Here is a 13,793-nt window from a genome sequence, read left to right on the forward strand (position 1 = left end):
GAGTGGATCACTCGAAGTCCATACACGGCTTGGCTGTGCTAGGAGAGCTTACAGCTCTTATCTCATCTCACTTGATTTTAAAAAGACTAATCGTCAACACAGCAGGATACATGCAGAAAACTGAAAGGTCCAATTCCACAGTTCTCCTGTTTGCATAAGCCTGCAGTAACTCACTGGGGTGAGCGGTCAGTAGAAAACTGATAGGAGACAAGGATCTGAAACCTCGTCTGGAGAGTCTCAAGGCACTTAAAGGACAGAGAAGCGGGGTTTCCATTAATGTTAAAAGCATTTCTAAGACCAGATTCCCCCTTTTCCTGTGAAAATTTGTTTAGATACACCTCTGTATTAAAAATAGAGAAGATACCCCCTATAAATTCATACACACTGAGCTGAACTTTGTGGTGGGGTGCAGTTAAAGTAAACAGTGGAGAATGGGAGAGCTGGGAAGAATGGATTTGACCAGATCCTCTGGTTAACTGTTCTAATTCCTTCCTCCCTCTTACATTTTATTTCATTCCTTCAATCAGTCTGTGTATTTTTCTTCTGCAAATTAATCACTAGGGAAAGATGTACTTTTTAGAAAGGTTAAAGTAGTGCTGGGATTCTCCTACCAGACAAAGGAAAAGTGTCCAAACTCAGCTCCAAGAAGCTCCTAATTGCTCTGATGAGCACTGAAAACACCGTCATCTGCACATTAAAGGAGTTTCCATTTCCCCAGTGCTAGCTTTGAAATTAATTTCATACAAAAAGCTTCATATAACAGTGGGCCTGTCTGCAAGAACAGCAGCGTTGTCATCAACCACTATCTTTAGTTTCTTTCTCACCCTCTGTGACTGTAGACTGGTTAATCAAGATTCTTGTCCAACTGAGTACGTCTCCCATTTTGATACTTCTAGGAGCACTGTTAATCCTCCTTCCAAAGGAGGGCACACACTTGAAGATTAACTTTTGTAAGAATTCACTGTGAAATGCTCACAAGCAGCCAAGGGACTTTTCAGGCTTGACACTTGCAGATCAAATATCCTATGATTTGCCTGGTGAGACTGTTCTGAATGTTGTCCTGTCATTTATGGATCAAGTCTAAACATTTCATCATAACCTCTCACGTGCAAAGCTCCCGCCACTTCCTCCTTCAAATCCCTCCTTAAATGTGTTTCCTTTGAAAGGCTTCCAATGTTCCTCTGCTCACCAATAACATCTGCACCCACTTTATGGTAAAGTAATATCAGTGACTTGTGCCTAAAGTAGACTTTGTGCTGCCTGTAGCAGGGCCTAGTCTTCCATCTGTTTGCAAAGCGTATACATATCTTAAGATCATCCCCTTCCTTCCCCTCAAAAAGCAGCCAAAAACTGATATAACCCAGGATTAAGGTTTGATGGCAGACCCTCCAGCTGGGTCCTGCCAGTGGCACGGCTGAAGAAAACAGCACAATCTTCCAACCAGTTTCTTAGAGAAAGAAAAAAAAGGAAATATTTCTATTGCACATAGGAATGCTTGGAAGCCTCACAAGTACACTCCTCACACAATGAATATTCGCAAGCCTTATAGAATAGAAATAGCAAAAATTAAACTATTTCTTGTTATGCTCCCTGTTATACAAGACATACTTTTTCTGGAAGCTTAGGGCTTACCAGCATAGGCCTTCTGATCAAGAACAAGTTTTTCAACTTACCCAATTAAATTGAAACAGTTACTTTATCCTTTCAGTGTATATTTATCTCCCTGTCTTCTCCCTCCGAAGCCCCACAGAAATACAGTTGGCTTATTGGCAAGGCTGACCTGGAATTGTGCCGTAACACCTGATTACCATTGACCCACACAAAACTATCGAATATATCATGCAGCATATGCGTCCCCTTCATCACATTGATTTTCTTCTTCCTTGGGACCTCAGACCCCCCACTCCCCACATCCCACTCCTACCTCTCGTGCTGCTGGTTTTGCCATGGGCTGATGCCTTGCTTCCCACTGCTGCAGCCACCAGACAGTAGCTGCCATGCCGGCCTTCCACAGCAGCCACAAGTGGGATCTGGTCACAAAAGTGGTAGCAGCAGTGATGGAAGCTGCGTGGAGGCAGTGGCTGAGGAGTATATTTTCCCTAAAATGGCACCTTAAAGAATATACATTTGCTTTAGGTGCACAATGTAGTACATCTATAAGGTGGGGCCATACATGCACAGAGTTGAGTCTGACTGGGAATCAAGCTACTTATTTATACACTGTTCTGGACTTTTAATTCTATGCATTCAGATACCCAAATAAATGACCTCTTTTTCTGCAAGGCTGAGAAGTGCATTTACTAAATATGGAAATAGGGTATCTAAAAATAAATACACAAGTATGAAGATGTTAGCCTTATACTATAAAACAGGGGCAAGAGAATTGCAGCAGCTTATATGTTCAAAATACTTCTCAAAAGTATCCCTTCTCCCACCCATCTCTCAAAGAGCCCTGAGCAAAACAAAACAAAACAAAAAAGTCTTCACAAAAATTCCCAGAGTTGAGTGAACATGTCAAGAAAGACACAGAAAAAAGATTGCTAGTGATAAGTGGGCTCCCTGTGGATGAATAGCCATTTATGTTGCCAAAGGACAATACAAATTTGACATTGTTTTACTAATTTTCACATTCTTCGTTTTATGGCAGCAATCATCATAAACCAGCAGAAGACAATACTATCTAATGGCAAATGAACAACATGAGCACTCATGGCACCCCCAGCCACTGAGGAGGGTGAAAAAGCTACATAGCATCTGGAACTTTGCTACAGCAACAAGCAAATACAAACACATAAATGGAGTTTACAGTTAATCTTCGTATTTTTGGAAGTCCTTCAACCAGCTCCAGCAAAAGCTTTTCCAACACCTTAGTTTCGAACTGGAATCACCATTAAACCTATCAGGTTTCTGCCCAGACATAGAAAATCCCCTTACTTGAATTCCCAGGTGTATTTCTAATTTCTCTGTTTAATTACATCCCTGAATTTTAATTTCATTTTATCCTGGAAGTTTTTTTTCAATATACATTTAAGTCATATTATCGAGCAGGCTAAACCCTTCCACACATAGAAACAGAAATCTTTTTGTTACCCAAATACCAGCAGTCAATACTCCAGATTAGAGAAGTGAATTCCTGGGTTGGCAATTTATATCAAACTAAAAGGCACTGCCTTTCTTTAAGTGCTAAAGTAGTCCTCCCAAATTACTGCAAACTGTGAGTTACTGTTTCACTCCACACAACAGTCGTGTACATATTTCTGTCTCAAATTTCCCCTCTAAATGCCTACAAAAAAAATGTGCCACGGCTCAGCCTGGTTTGAAGTATTTCTTCCCTCCTTTTTTTTTCGTGGCGCTCAGTGTATTCCACGTACAGCAGCATCTCCTAGTGGCCGCACTGCCCCTGCTCGGGGGAAAGGCAGCGAACAGCGGAATTCTTGTTTCCCACCTTTTCACCGCATTCCCATGTGCTTGTGCAATAAAAGGAATCAGCTAGGATCAGGTATTGGTACTAACGCTGCACAGCAGCATTTACCTTCGTTGAAGTGAGGGCTGCCCCCTGAGTTAAACAAGGATCTGGCAATGTGAGGGTCATGATCCTTCCCACCAGCTGCCCAGAGAGGCAGGGTGGGCTTTGCCGAACAACCCTGTCCAAGGGTCCTTTGTGGGAAAAGTTTCTCCAAGGCTCGAATCAGATATCAGGTCTAATTTTGCACTAATTTATACCAGTGTAACGCTACTGAATTCCTGACTTCTATCAGCTTAAATGAAAAAGATGTCTACTTACTTTCTAAGCAGTTCATAATGAAGAATTTATTCTCTGCTTTATCTGGAAAAAGCAAAGTGCTTGCATGAAGTTATAGAAATACTGTGGATAGTTTCCAGATAGGCAACAATTTACAAAGAATTGGGGGAATGCTTCAGTACTTTCTGTAGAAAGGTTAGAGAGATGCATAGGATTTCAGTATGCTAAATGCAGCAGAAAGATTATAGACGCTGTTAACATTTCAGCTCTAATCTGTAGCTAGTAGGCTGGAGCTCAGTTCATCAGTGTGCACAGAACCAAGTAGTGTTTTCAACACTCACAGGACAGGTGTAATCCTCTGAGCCGCTGGACACCCGCTGCATTCCCTTTGGCCATTGCCACTGCTGGGCACAGCACAAAAAGCCTGCATTCAAGAGACGGTCGCTATTCAGGGCAGCTTAAACACTCCCTTAGCTCCTCTTGAAGTAAAGTTTAAATGTCAGGCACATGTTTCAGGACTTTTCTGAATCAAGTCAAGTCCATTATTTGGAAGAGAACTTGCCTGCTGAATTCATTCCTAATCCTGGTCATTACACCCATTCTTGCATTATCCCAATCCGCAACTGTTTGGAGCTTCAGTATTGTTTTCTCTGAAGCCTGCTGAAGAATGTTAAAACAGACCAAGTATTCAATCTCCAGTGGTAAAAAAAGAAGCAATGACGTAACATCCAATTTGTGCAGGAGTGCACTCTCACGCGGTTTCCTGTTCTCTGCATAGATAAATCAGAGTACTTCTTTTTTTGTTTCATATGGGTTTTCATCTCTGCTCCACTATAATTTTTCTGGCAGGGGAAACATCATACAGCAGTAACAAACCCAGCATTATTTATTTATTCAGTGCTGTCTGTGTGATTGACATTTACAATACCCAGAGGGAGACACAGGCCCTGTCTCAAGAGTCTCGCAGCCTGGTAAAACAACACAGTTTAGAGTCACTGTCCAGACAATCAGAGTCAAATATGTGAACCTCAAACAATTCACCATTTACATTTAAATATTGCTTTTTTGCAGGATTAATATAGAAAGGCTTAGCAGACGAACAGTGTTTGGGGGAAAAATGTAGACTCTTCCCACTGCAAAGTAGAAGAGGCAGAGAAAATGCTGTTCTCATTGCACCTAGAAAGACTAGGTACACTTGAAGAACGAGGGGATCAAATCTTCAAGAGGACTGCAGGCTGGTGCTCCTTAATAGGTAGAATTCAAAAAGAATCCTGAAAATAACTGCGTATCTCTTCAGTCTGAAGTAAGAATTAGAAATACATTAAGCATTGATGTGATCTTGAAGCCCAGGGTCCACAGCACTCTCCTCTTCATCCTCTCCACCTTTCCCCTACAAAACTCCTCTGTTAACCTGTATTGTATTCTCCCAAGTCGGAAAATCCCATCTAAATCTAAACTGACTCTCTTTTTTTTCCTCACAGCCCAAAGAAGGTACTGCAGCACAAAGGGAGCAGGATTATCTCCAGGAGCTTTATGAAATGGAAGCTGCTGCAGAGGTTGCAGAGCAATCAATTTTCCCTGAACTATTGTGCAACCTGTCAAACGAGGCAAGTAAATGCCCCTATACGCTATTGGTAATGTGTATCACTGGTAATGTTGGTTCAGTTCAAATATTATTTCAAATATGGAACATCCTACTGATTCTCCTGTTATTTGATTGCCAGTAATGCTGCCATATTGTACACTGCTTCTGACATGCTATACACTAATGGAAGAAAAAAATTTCACAAAATTCAGTAAATCCCACATTATTTTTTTAAATTCTGAAAATAAATTACCAACTTTTTAAAATGAATTATTTTTTTAAAAATTAGTATTATTCCCTGCCATTTGTTGAAAATCAGTGCTTTTTCTAATTGAAATCCTTAAGAACGAATGACCTCAGCACATTAAATGTGAATCCTGGGGATAGATTCACATCCAAAGCAGAATGCTTCTTGGTTACGGCTCCTGCAGCTGGGAAATGTGAATGCCTGTGTCTATTCCCAGGGGTCAATTTATTTATGGTCTCCCCTGTGCTTGACCAGATCTCTTCATGAATGCGTTTACTTGGAGAACAGTAAAATAAAACCTTTGAGCACAGGCTTCTCAGCTGCTCATAGGTCTCCAAGGAGATGGAAAAAGAGGTCCCTCATTTCTCTGCATTCTCCATCCCACGTGTACATAGAGGTTTTGGTCCTGTGACACCACTCTGGTGTATAAAAAGCAAACACTGTGCAACAAGAGCAACAGAAGTTGTCACAGCTATAGGAAGTTAACAGCATGAAATCCTGAACAGGAAGGCTAAGTTTAACCCTAATTGCCCTTTTCAAGTCTAGCCTAGAGCTGCAAAGAAAATAGCTGGAATGAAAAAACACCGCTGCATGACGGCTTTCACTGCTTCTTGAACAGCTCCAGACTCTCAGGGGTGAATGTGTCAGTGCTCCCAGTTTCAGAGACCTCAGTTCACATCAGGGTAATTTATCTCCTATAAACGTAATCTCCACTCTTAGGAACAAGCAGACTGGGGGAATGGGGGCCTGTCCAGTTGATTTTTCTGGCAGTATTTTGCCCTCAGAAACTACACAGGAACACAGACATATGCTTAACATCCTGAATCTACAAGGCACTTAAACACATGATTAACTTTGGGCATATCTTTCTGAAGCAGAAAACTTGTTTTAATACTAAAAGGAATACAAGAAAATGGCTGGTTTGATCTTCTGGCCAAAATGAAAATAACTAAACAGATCTTTTGTGTAAGTCTGATACGAAAACAAAAGGCTTTTTGACATCAAGGAGAAAACGAAGGGTGATGGGAGCTGAACCCAATATGAACCATTTAGTTGCATTTCAGGTGCTACCAGTCCTTTCATCGCCTTTGCTTATTTTGCATCGTACAGTAGTCAAAAGTGCTAAAAAAAGAATTTTTGAAACTGAAAATATTCAATCACATTTCCAAACGGTGTTAGGCCAGAGCTGCTTTCTTTGCAGGTAGTAAATATTTTGTCAGCAAAATCTACTTCTAGAACGGACCCCAAACTGGGATCTCAGTTACAATGAAAGCGACCAGGTAGAGGTCAAAGGAGAGGAAAAACCAGTGATGCCTCTCACTATAGGCTAAGAAGCAGCAATGTCTGTTTGTTCCAAGTCATAGCAAGCATCTACAGAAAAATAGTTCGCCTCATAAAATAATGCCACAGATTATGCTACTTGTTCTTCTGCAAACAAAACGCTTCCCCTTTGTCCTTGCAGGTGTGCATCTGCACTATTTCCAGTACAACTTGAAACTACACAACACAAGCTGCTCTTAAAAGATAAGAGGGCAGAGACCTATTTTCACTTCTTTTTAAAGCAAAAGCATCACACCAAAAGTAAGATGATCTTTGCATATGAAAATTTACATTCTATGTTAGAAAAATATTTAGATGTAGGCACTTTATTACTGAAAGGAAGTCACTGACTTTTATTGTTATTTTTATAATTTATAATTTTACAGTAAATATTGCAGTCTTAGCAAGAGGTGCTAAACAGAGGTGCTCACACCACTGCTTCCTGTTTAGGTGGATTTGAAATTACAGTGCCACCACTTATTTCAACAGAAGTCAGTGGTGTAAAAATAAATGGTGAATTTCACCCACTATGAAGAATGGAATTAAATTAGGAGGCAACCGCTGGGAAGAGGCTGCAGATAGGTAAAAAGCTGCAGTTAAAAAAGCTCAAAGTAAGATTGAGACTGGTAAGGCGCTCAGAACAACTATAAGCACAAAAAGAGTTTTTATATGGGCTTTTATTCTGCACAGTGAAAAGCACTCTCCCGGTTCTCTCCGCTGAAACCATTGCACTGCTACTCACAAAAAAACTCTGACCTTAAATAAGCAGTAGTTGTTGCGGTACTACTTTTATGGCTGTAAAAGGAGAATATGCCACTTTATATGATGCCTTTGAGTAATGTTTTTCCTACCGGCATGGAGCTTCATGTGCCTCCTCCAGAGTCAGTCTCACTGAAGAGGGCAAGGCAGTCAGTGAAGAATCTGGCCCTGGTCAGCCAGAGTCCATAATATTTAGTTGGCATGACAAGCTTCCCAAATATTGCCAAAACATCCTGTGAGAGGAATTTTTCAATTAGTTTCAGAGGGCAGCAGTCTCTTCAGATAAGGATAGAGGCAATTTCAGCTTCTTATGTTGTTTCAAATGTACACAGAAAACCAGTTTTTCTAAAGTGTTACTGCAAAGTCCTTGAGGTTTATGGCATTAAGCTGCTAATCCACAGCATGGTACTTTTAAGTTTTAACTGTGCTTCAATGGTTTAATTGTCTTCTATTTTAGGTTTGGATGGTTTGATCTACAGTTCACATGAGCCTATCTCATTGCCATCATTCACATGAGAAATTCTTTGAAACCAAGAGTATTACCATGTGACTGAGTTCCTCAGGACCTATGGTGTACATAAATGGCAGAGCCTGTGCAGTTGTACAGTGTAGGGGAGGAACTGTGTCTTTTGGTTTGGGTCTGTGGGTTTCTTACTGCCCGTGTGAAGATACAGTGGGGACCAGTGACACAGACATTCAGAAAAACTGATAAACTATTTTTGGACACAAGTTACCATGCTTGACATTTCTCTTTTAGAAATAACGGCAAGCTTTGCTTTGGGGCAAGCAGCACATCTGGAGCCACAGGAGGAAGAAAGGAGCTCCAGTGGTTCATATGAGTCATTGTTCCGTCTTAATGGAAAACCTATAAAATATCAAACTGCCAGAGAGTAATAGATCTTTCAGGGGTTTATTAGTTTTATAGGTCTTATAAAAATTACTGGAAAAACATAAAACTTTAATAGTTGAAAACTGAAAAGGTTTCATGAGCTTAAGCTCGGCCTGTTCCGATCACAGCATCGCTATGCTTCTACAGCTGAGATGTGGCACATCAACTGCAAAAATTCCCCAGAATCTCTCGCTTTTGCTTAGTTGTCCTCCAAGATCACACAAAAACTTGTGGCTAAAGTTTCCCTTTGAACACAATTTCATGAAAATATTTGGAGCTCTGGATATAGCTGAGGTTCTTCCTTAGTCATAGCTTGCCTGGTGATTTCTAAGTACTAATGCCGTAGACTGAAGTTCGCAGCTGATGAAACCACCCAGGAGTATTACAAGCCTAGATATAGATACATATGTTTATCTACACTGCATACTCAAGGGGCTTATCAGGCATAATTGCCAATTAGGAGTATCAATTTAAGTAAGAATTTATGTCATATTTCCATACTTGAAGAGGTATCAGAGAAATTATAGACTAGACTGTGAACAGGGACGAGACCCATTGTTAGGGGTTACAGAATGGAACAACTACTCTGACTTTCAATCTCAGACACAAAGGCCATAATGATTAGCTTCATCCAGCAACTATCAGCTGTAGCAGTTAGCAGAGCTCATTGCCTTGGTCCAGAGAAGAGCTCAATCATTCTCTTACATCACTTACAGCTGTCCTAGGATGATGACAATTAGACTGTTGCTGGTGCCAAGGTAGTCAAAGGTGGCTGCATCACCACCATTAGGTTGGTAGTGGCAGTGACAGTCCCCTTTATCCTATAATCTGCACAGGGACTGGTAAAGATGATGTCCATATAGAATGTGCATGCGTAAGGTTTTCCTTAGAGCTGGTGAAACCACAGCCAGGCAGACCCTGCTGCTTTCTGAGTCTTTTCCAGTACAGGTATAAATACTCCAGAAAAAAAGAAAGGGAAAGAAAAAAAACCCACAAAAATTAAGCACAGTTCGGTCTTGTTTACCCAATCTGAATACATGCCAAGTGCTTCAAGCAGACAAACAGAAGCTCTGCTCATTGCTGAGACAAAGAACTCCTCTGGAGTTACCTGAATAATAAAGAAAATAAACTACACAGAAAGTAAAACTGTACATGTGTAAGAAAGCTGAGCTGCATCACAACTGATTTCTCTTTCTCTGGTAGGTTTTAGATCTTTGACAGACTTTTATTTAAAGTGGAGCATGACTATCCTGGGGCCTCTTCTACTAATCAGCCAGCTACAAATGAAGTATAGCACAGATCTCACCCAGCAGATGCAAGGATTTATCCTTCAGTCAGATGCAGAGGTCACCCAAGCAGAGGCACACTTTATAGTGACATCAAGAGTCTTGCTTTGCCTTTCTCATTCTGGAAAGCAATCGCACTACAGCAATTACAGGCAATTTACCCAAATACGATGATGTTAACACAATTTGGGACTTCTGATTGTGAACGAGAGAAGCTTTATTACTTTGCACTGAAGTGGCCCACTTCCTGTAAGAAAAGCAGGAGGCTAATTAGAAATTTATTAGTGAGCTAGGGTGACGCACAGATATATTTTGTTGATGGAGATTATAAAGGCACCTAACTTTGGCATCCGCCTTCTGAAATGTATGGCGAAGTGGAAAAGACTTGGCTTGGTTATACTAAAGCTCAAAATTATTTCTAACTCAGTTTATAATGATTTTGTTCCCAGATTTTGCTCCTTGCAAAAATAACTTTTGCTCTCTAGGTTTGGACATTTAATGCCCTTTTTATCAGATTACAGGTAGTGAGATACACTTTCGTGTTTTGATCCCCCAAACTCAAATGACAGAGGGACCTTTTTGTGTCATTGTAAAACTTACTGCACCAAAGGTCAAAATAAATCTATTAGTAATTAAGCCTCACCAACTGCCCAAATAAGTTTTTACTCCTGTAAGCTTGTTGCTAGACTAAGTGGAAGCAATGACTTAGGTGAGCCAGCTCACGTGTTATTCGTTGCATGATAGCATACACAGCAGACATTAATACTAATTTCTTGCTAATGCATTCAGATTCATTATAAATGAGGAAACAAAATTAATGGATTTGAGTTTACAGTGGATTTCCATTAGGTGCTTCTATTCTAGCTGCCAACGCATCTGGATTTCCTAAGATTGAAAGGGTTTAACTGCAGTGTAATTGTTGTTTGTAGAAAACAATTAATTAAGCTGTGTAAAAGGTTTTGTAAAAGCATCCAAAACAATGGGAAAATTCCCAGTTGCCTCTTCTTGCTTTTGGCGCAATGATATGTATCTCCTTGTGTTTGATCTTCAATTGATGTATAATTTTCACAGATTGTGATATAGGATACATTTATGGTCTCACAGTACAACTAGTTAGAGAAGCAAGACTTTAGAAAGGGAAAACCTTTGTCAAAGCACAGATTCACACACGTTGCATGCTGTGACAAAAGATAGTCATAGCACAAGGAAGCAGTCACTCACCTTCTAAAATGACATCGAGAATGAAAAGATAAACCAACTGGTTGTCCGTATTTCTGAATTATTTTGCTATCATGCATTCATTTCACCCAAGTGCTTTGTGTGGGAGGGAGGATGGGTTACAAAGAAGGAAGAATAGCTTTAACAGTGGAATTTGTTAACCCTATCACAACAATATAGCCCTGGGAGGGACTTCGAGAGATCACTTGCAGCAAAGCAGGATGACAATCTGACTCTCAACATGTTTGTGTAATCCCTGTTAAGAATCCTTCAATTATGGCAACGTCACACCATTCCCATGTCACCTAGTCCTTTCGTATCTTAAGGCAATGTTTTTCTCTTAATAACTCACCTGAACCTTTCTGCATTTTGAGCCTGTTATTTCTTGCTGTAGCTTATTAGGACATGGAGAAGAAACTATTTCTTTCAGATATGGATCTACAGTCTATCAAAGGACTAATGGAGGCCTGTGCAAGACACCTCTAAATAGTTTGATAGGGTGTAAAGGCTGAGAAACTTCAAAATATAGTCAGTTCCTCCAATAGTTAAAGATGCCTTGCATGCTTTGAACAAATAACGGAGCCAGACCAAAAGCTTAGCATACAAGCAAAATAATTTAAAAAGTATTGAAGTATTTAATGACAGACGTGCATAATAACCAGTAGAAAAAACAGCATACAAACAGGGAAGGAATTGGTCAAATATATGTAACAAGTAAAGGTGACTCAGTGTTGTTGGACTTGGTCTTGACAATCCGATCACCAGTATATGTTATTACGCTTTTGACTTCTGTACATAACAAATAAAAGAACCTGAGCAATAAATTCAGTCTTGAATAGCATCTGAGTGAATGATAGATGATAGATATGTGGCAGAGACAGACACACAGTCAAAATTAATATGGTACAGTGTGTGACTGACTGCAGAAAGTGCTAAATTGAATATAGATCCTTTGCCAACAATAGCCAACAAGGGAGGCTCACCAACACTTTCCTTTCTGTTTAGAGAATATATAGTATAAATTGTGTATGAAGACTGAAAAGCTTTGCTTTATCTTGCTTCGCTTTTCCTTGTCAAGGCCTGTTTGTCTATAGAGATAGTATATACACACTATATAGAGAATACAGAGTGTGCACTCCTAATACAGAAAGAAAAGCCTTGCCTCAGCTCACCCTGCCTCACTGAGGCTTTTCTGTCTGCATATAGAATAATTACAGAGGGAAAGTTGTCACTTCACGTCACCTCACCTTGTGAGTGAGGCCTTTTCCCTCCATGCAAGCACATACATTACCTCTATGTGTTCCAGGGTATACATATTCCTAACATATAGTTATTATCTATACAGACAGAAAAGCCTCAATAAGGCAAAATTATGGGAGGTGTATGTATAGTATACGCACACGTCTGTGCTCTGAGGCAGGGACAGAGAAGGCTCACGCTGCCCCAGGCCTGTCTGCCCGCACCCACAGGGGTACAGATGGGGCATACGGCCCCCCCTCACCCACAGACTCAGCGGGCCGGGCCCCGCCGCGCCGCTTCTCCCTGCCATACAGGCCGTTCCCCGCCCGGAGCGGGTCAGGGTGGCACTTCCCCAGGGTGCACGGGGCCGAGCCGGGCTGCGGCAGCCGCGCCGGCACACGAGGCCCGGGCGGGCGGCGGGACGCCCGGCCTCCCCCACGCCGCGCAGGGCGGTGCCGCGGAGGCGCCGCCAGGGGGCGCTGTGGGCGGCCGCAGGGCCGTGGCGGTGCGAGCGGCACTCGGGCCCGCCTGCGCGCTTCTGCTCTCCCCGCTTCCGTGGGGCGGCCGCGGCCTCCCGCCTGTTGGCGACCCCTGACGCCCGGCTGCGGTCGGGGCGGAGGAGGAAGAGGAACGGGCCAGAGTGAGGAGGCGCTGCGAGCAAGCCATGTCCGCGCCCGCCGGGCTCCCGCCGCGGCCCGCCGGTGCCGCCGCCGCTGTTTACCCGGGCGGGCCCGGCGCCTCCCGGGAGGCCGCGGCCCCTCCGGGCGGCGCGTCTCGCTACCAGAACGGTGAGGGACCGGCAGCCTGCGCGGGGCCTAGCGCTGGCGGCCGCGGCGGCGCGGAGAGGCCGCTCGCGGGGTCCCCGGGGCGAGCTGCGCTGCCCCCTCGCCGGGGGCCCTGCGCGTGCTGGGGCGGGGGGTGCCCGCGGGGCTGCTCGCTGTTCCCTCCTCCTGGGGCGGCGGGGGCGCGGGTCTGGCGGAGGGCCCGGTGGGCCGCAGCGGAGCCGGTGCGTAACGAAGCCCTTTCTCGGAAAGGCAGCAGAACCCGCCGGAGCCGCCTGGGAAAGGCGCGACCCGCCGCGGGCCCCCGCCGCTACCTGCGGAGTTAACTTTTAAGAAGGCGCAGCCTCTCCCAGCCTCGCTGAAGGAGGGAGGGAGGGGGGATCCGCTGCCTCCTCTCCTCGCGGATTCGGATCCGCTGGGTGTTGTGGCGGCTGCTTTGTGGCGTTTCGGGAATGCTCTGGAGGCCGGGGCACCTCCAGGCCTCGGCTCTGGCAGCCGTGCGTGGAGTATGGGCTGAAAAGCACGTATTGTGGGTGAGAGTTCTTACAAGCTAAGAATAACAACGTGTGAACTTAAAAGTAGTAGGTGGGTAGGCGTTCGCATAACTGGATCTTAGGTTTTGAGTTGAATAAAGAAGATTGGACCAGTGAAATGTGGGTCACTGAAAAACGAAGGTAAAATCGTTCAAAGTCACAAAATACTGACTTGCTTTTCAGATGGAGAGGT

The 13,793-nt window shown here is 43.2% G+C and overlaps 1 protein-coding gene across 2 annotated transcripts in view; it reads left to right on the forward strand.

The window, feature by feature from the left end:
• The first annotated feature begins 12,837 nt into the window (after positions 1 to 12,837).
• Positions 12,838 to 13,793, forward strand: part of SEC24B (SEC24 homolog B, COPII coat complex component) — a 51,234-nt gene continuing 50,278 nt past the window's right edge. For both annotated transcript variants that reach the window (XM_068403394.1, XM_068403395.1), the window contains exon 1: positions 12,838 to 13,073. In XM_068403394.1, coding sequence (XP_068259495.1) covers positions 12,950 to 13,073 — 124 coding nt within the window. In that variant the 5' untranslated portion in view covers positions 12,838 to 12,949. The remainder of the gene's footprint in view (positions 13,074 to 13,793) is intronic.

The sequence above is a fragment of the Nyctibius grandis genome, chromosome 6 (assembly GCF_013368605.1).
Source record: "Nyctibius grandis isolate bNycGra1 chromosome 6, bNycGra1.pri, whole genome shotgun sequence".
Taxonomy (NCBI): Eukaryota; Metazoa; Chordata; class Aves; order Nyctibiiformes; family Nyctibiidae; genus Nyctibius; species Nyctibius grandis.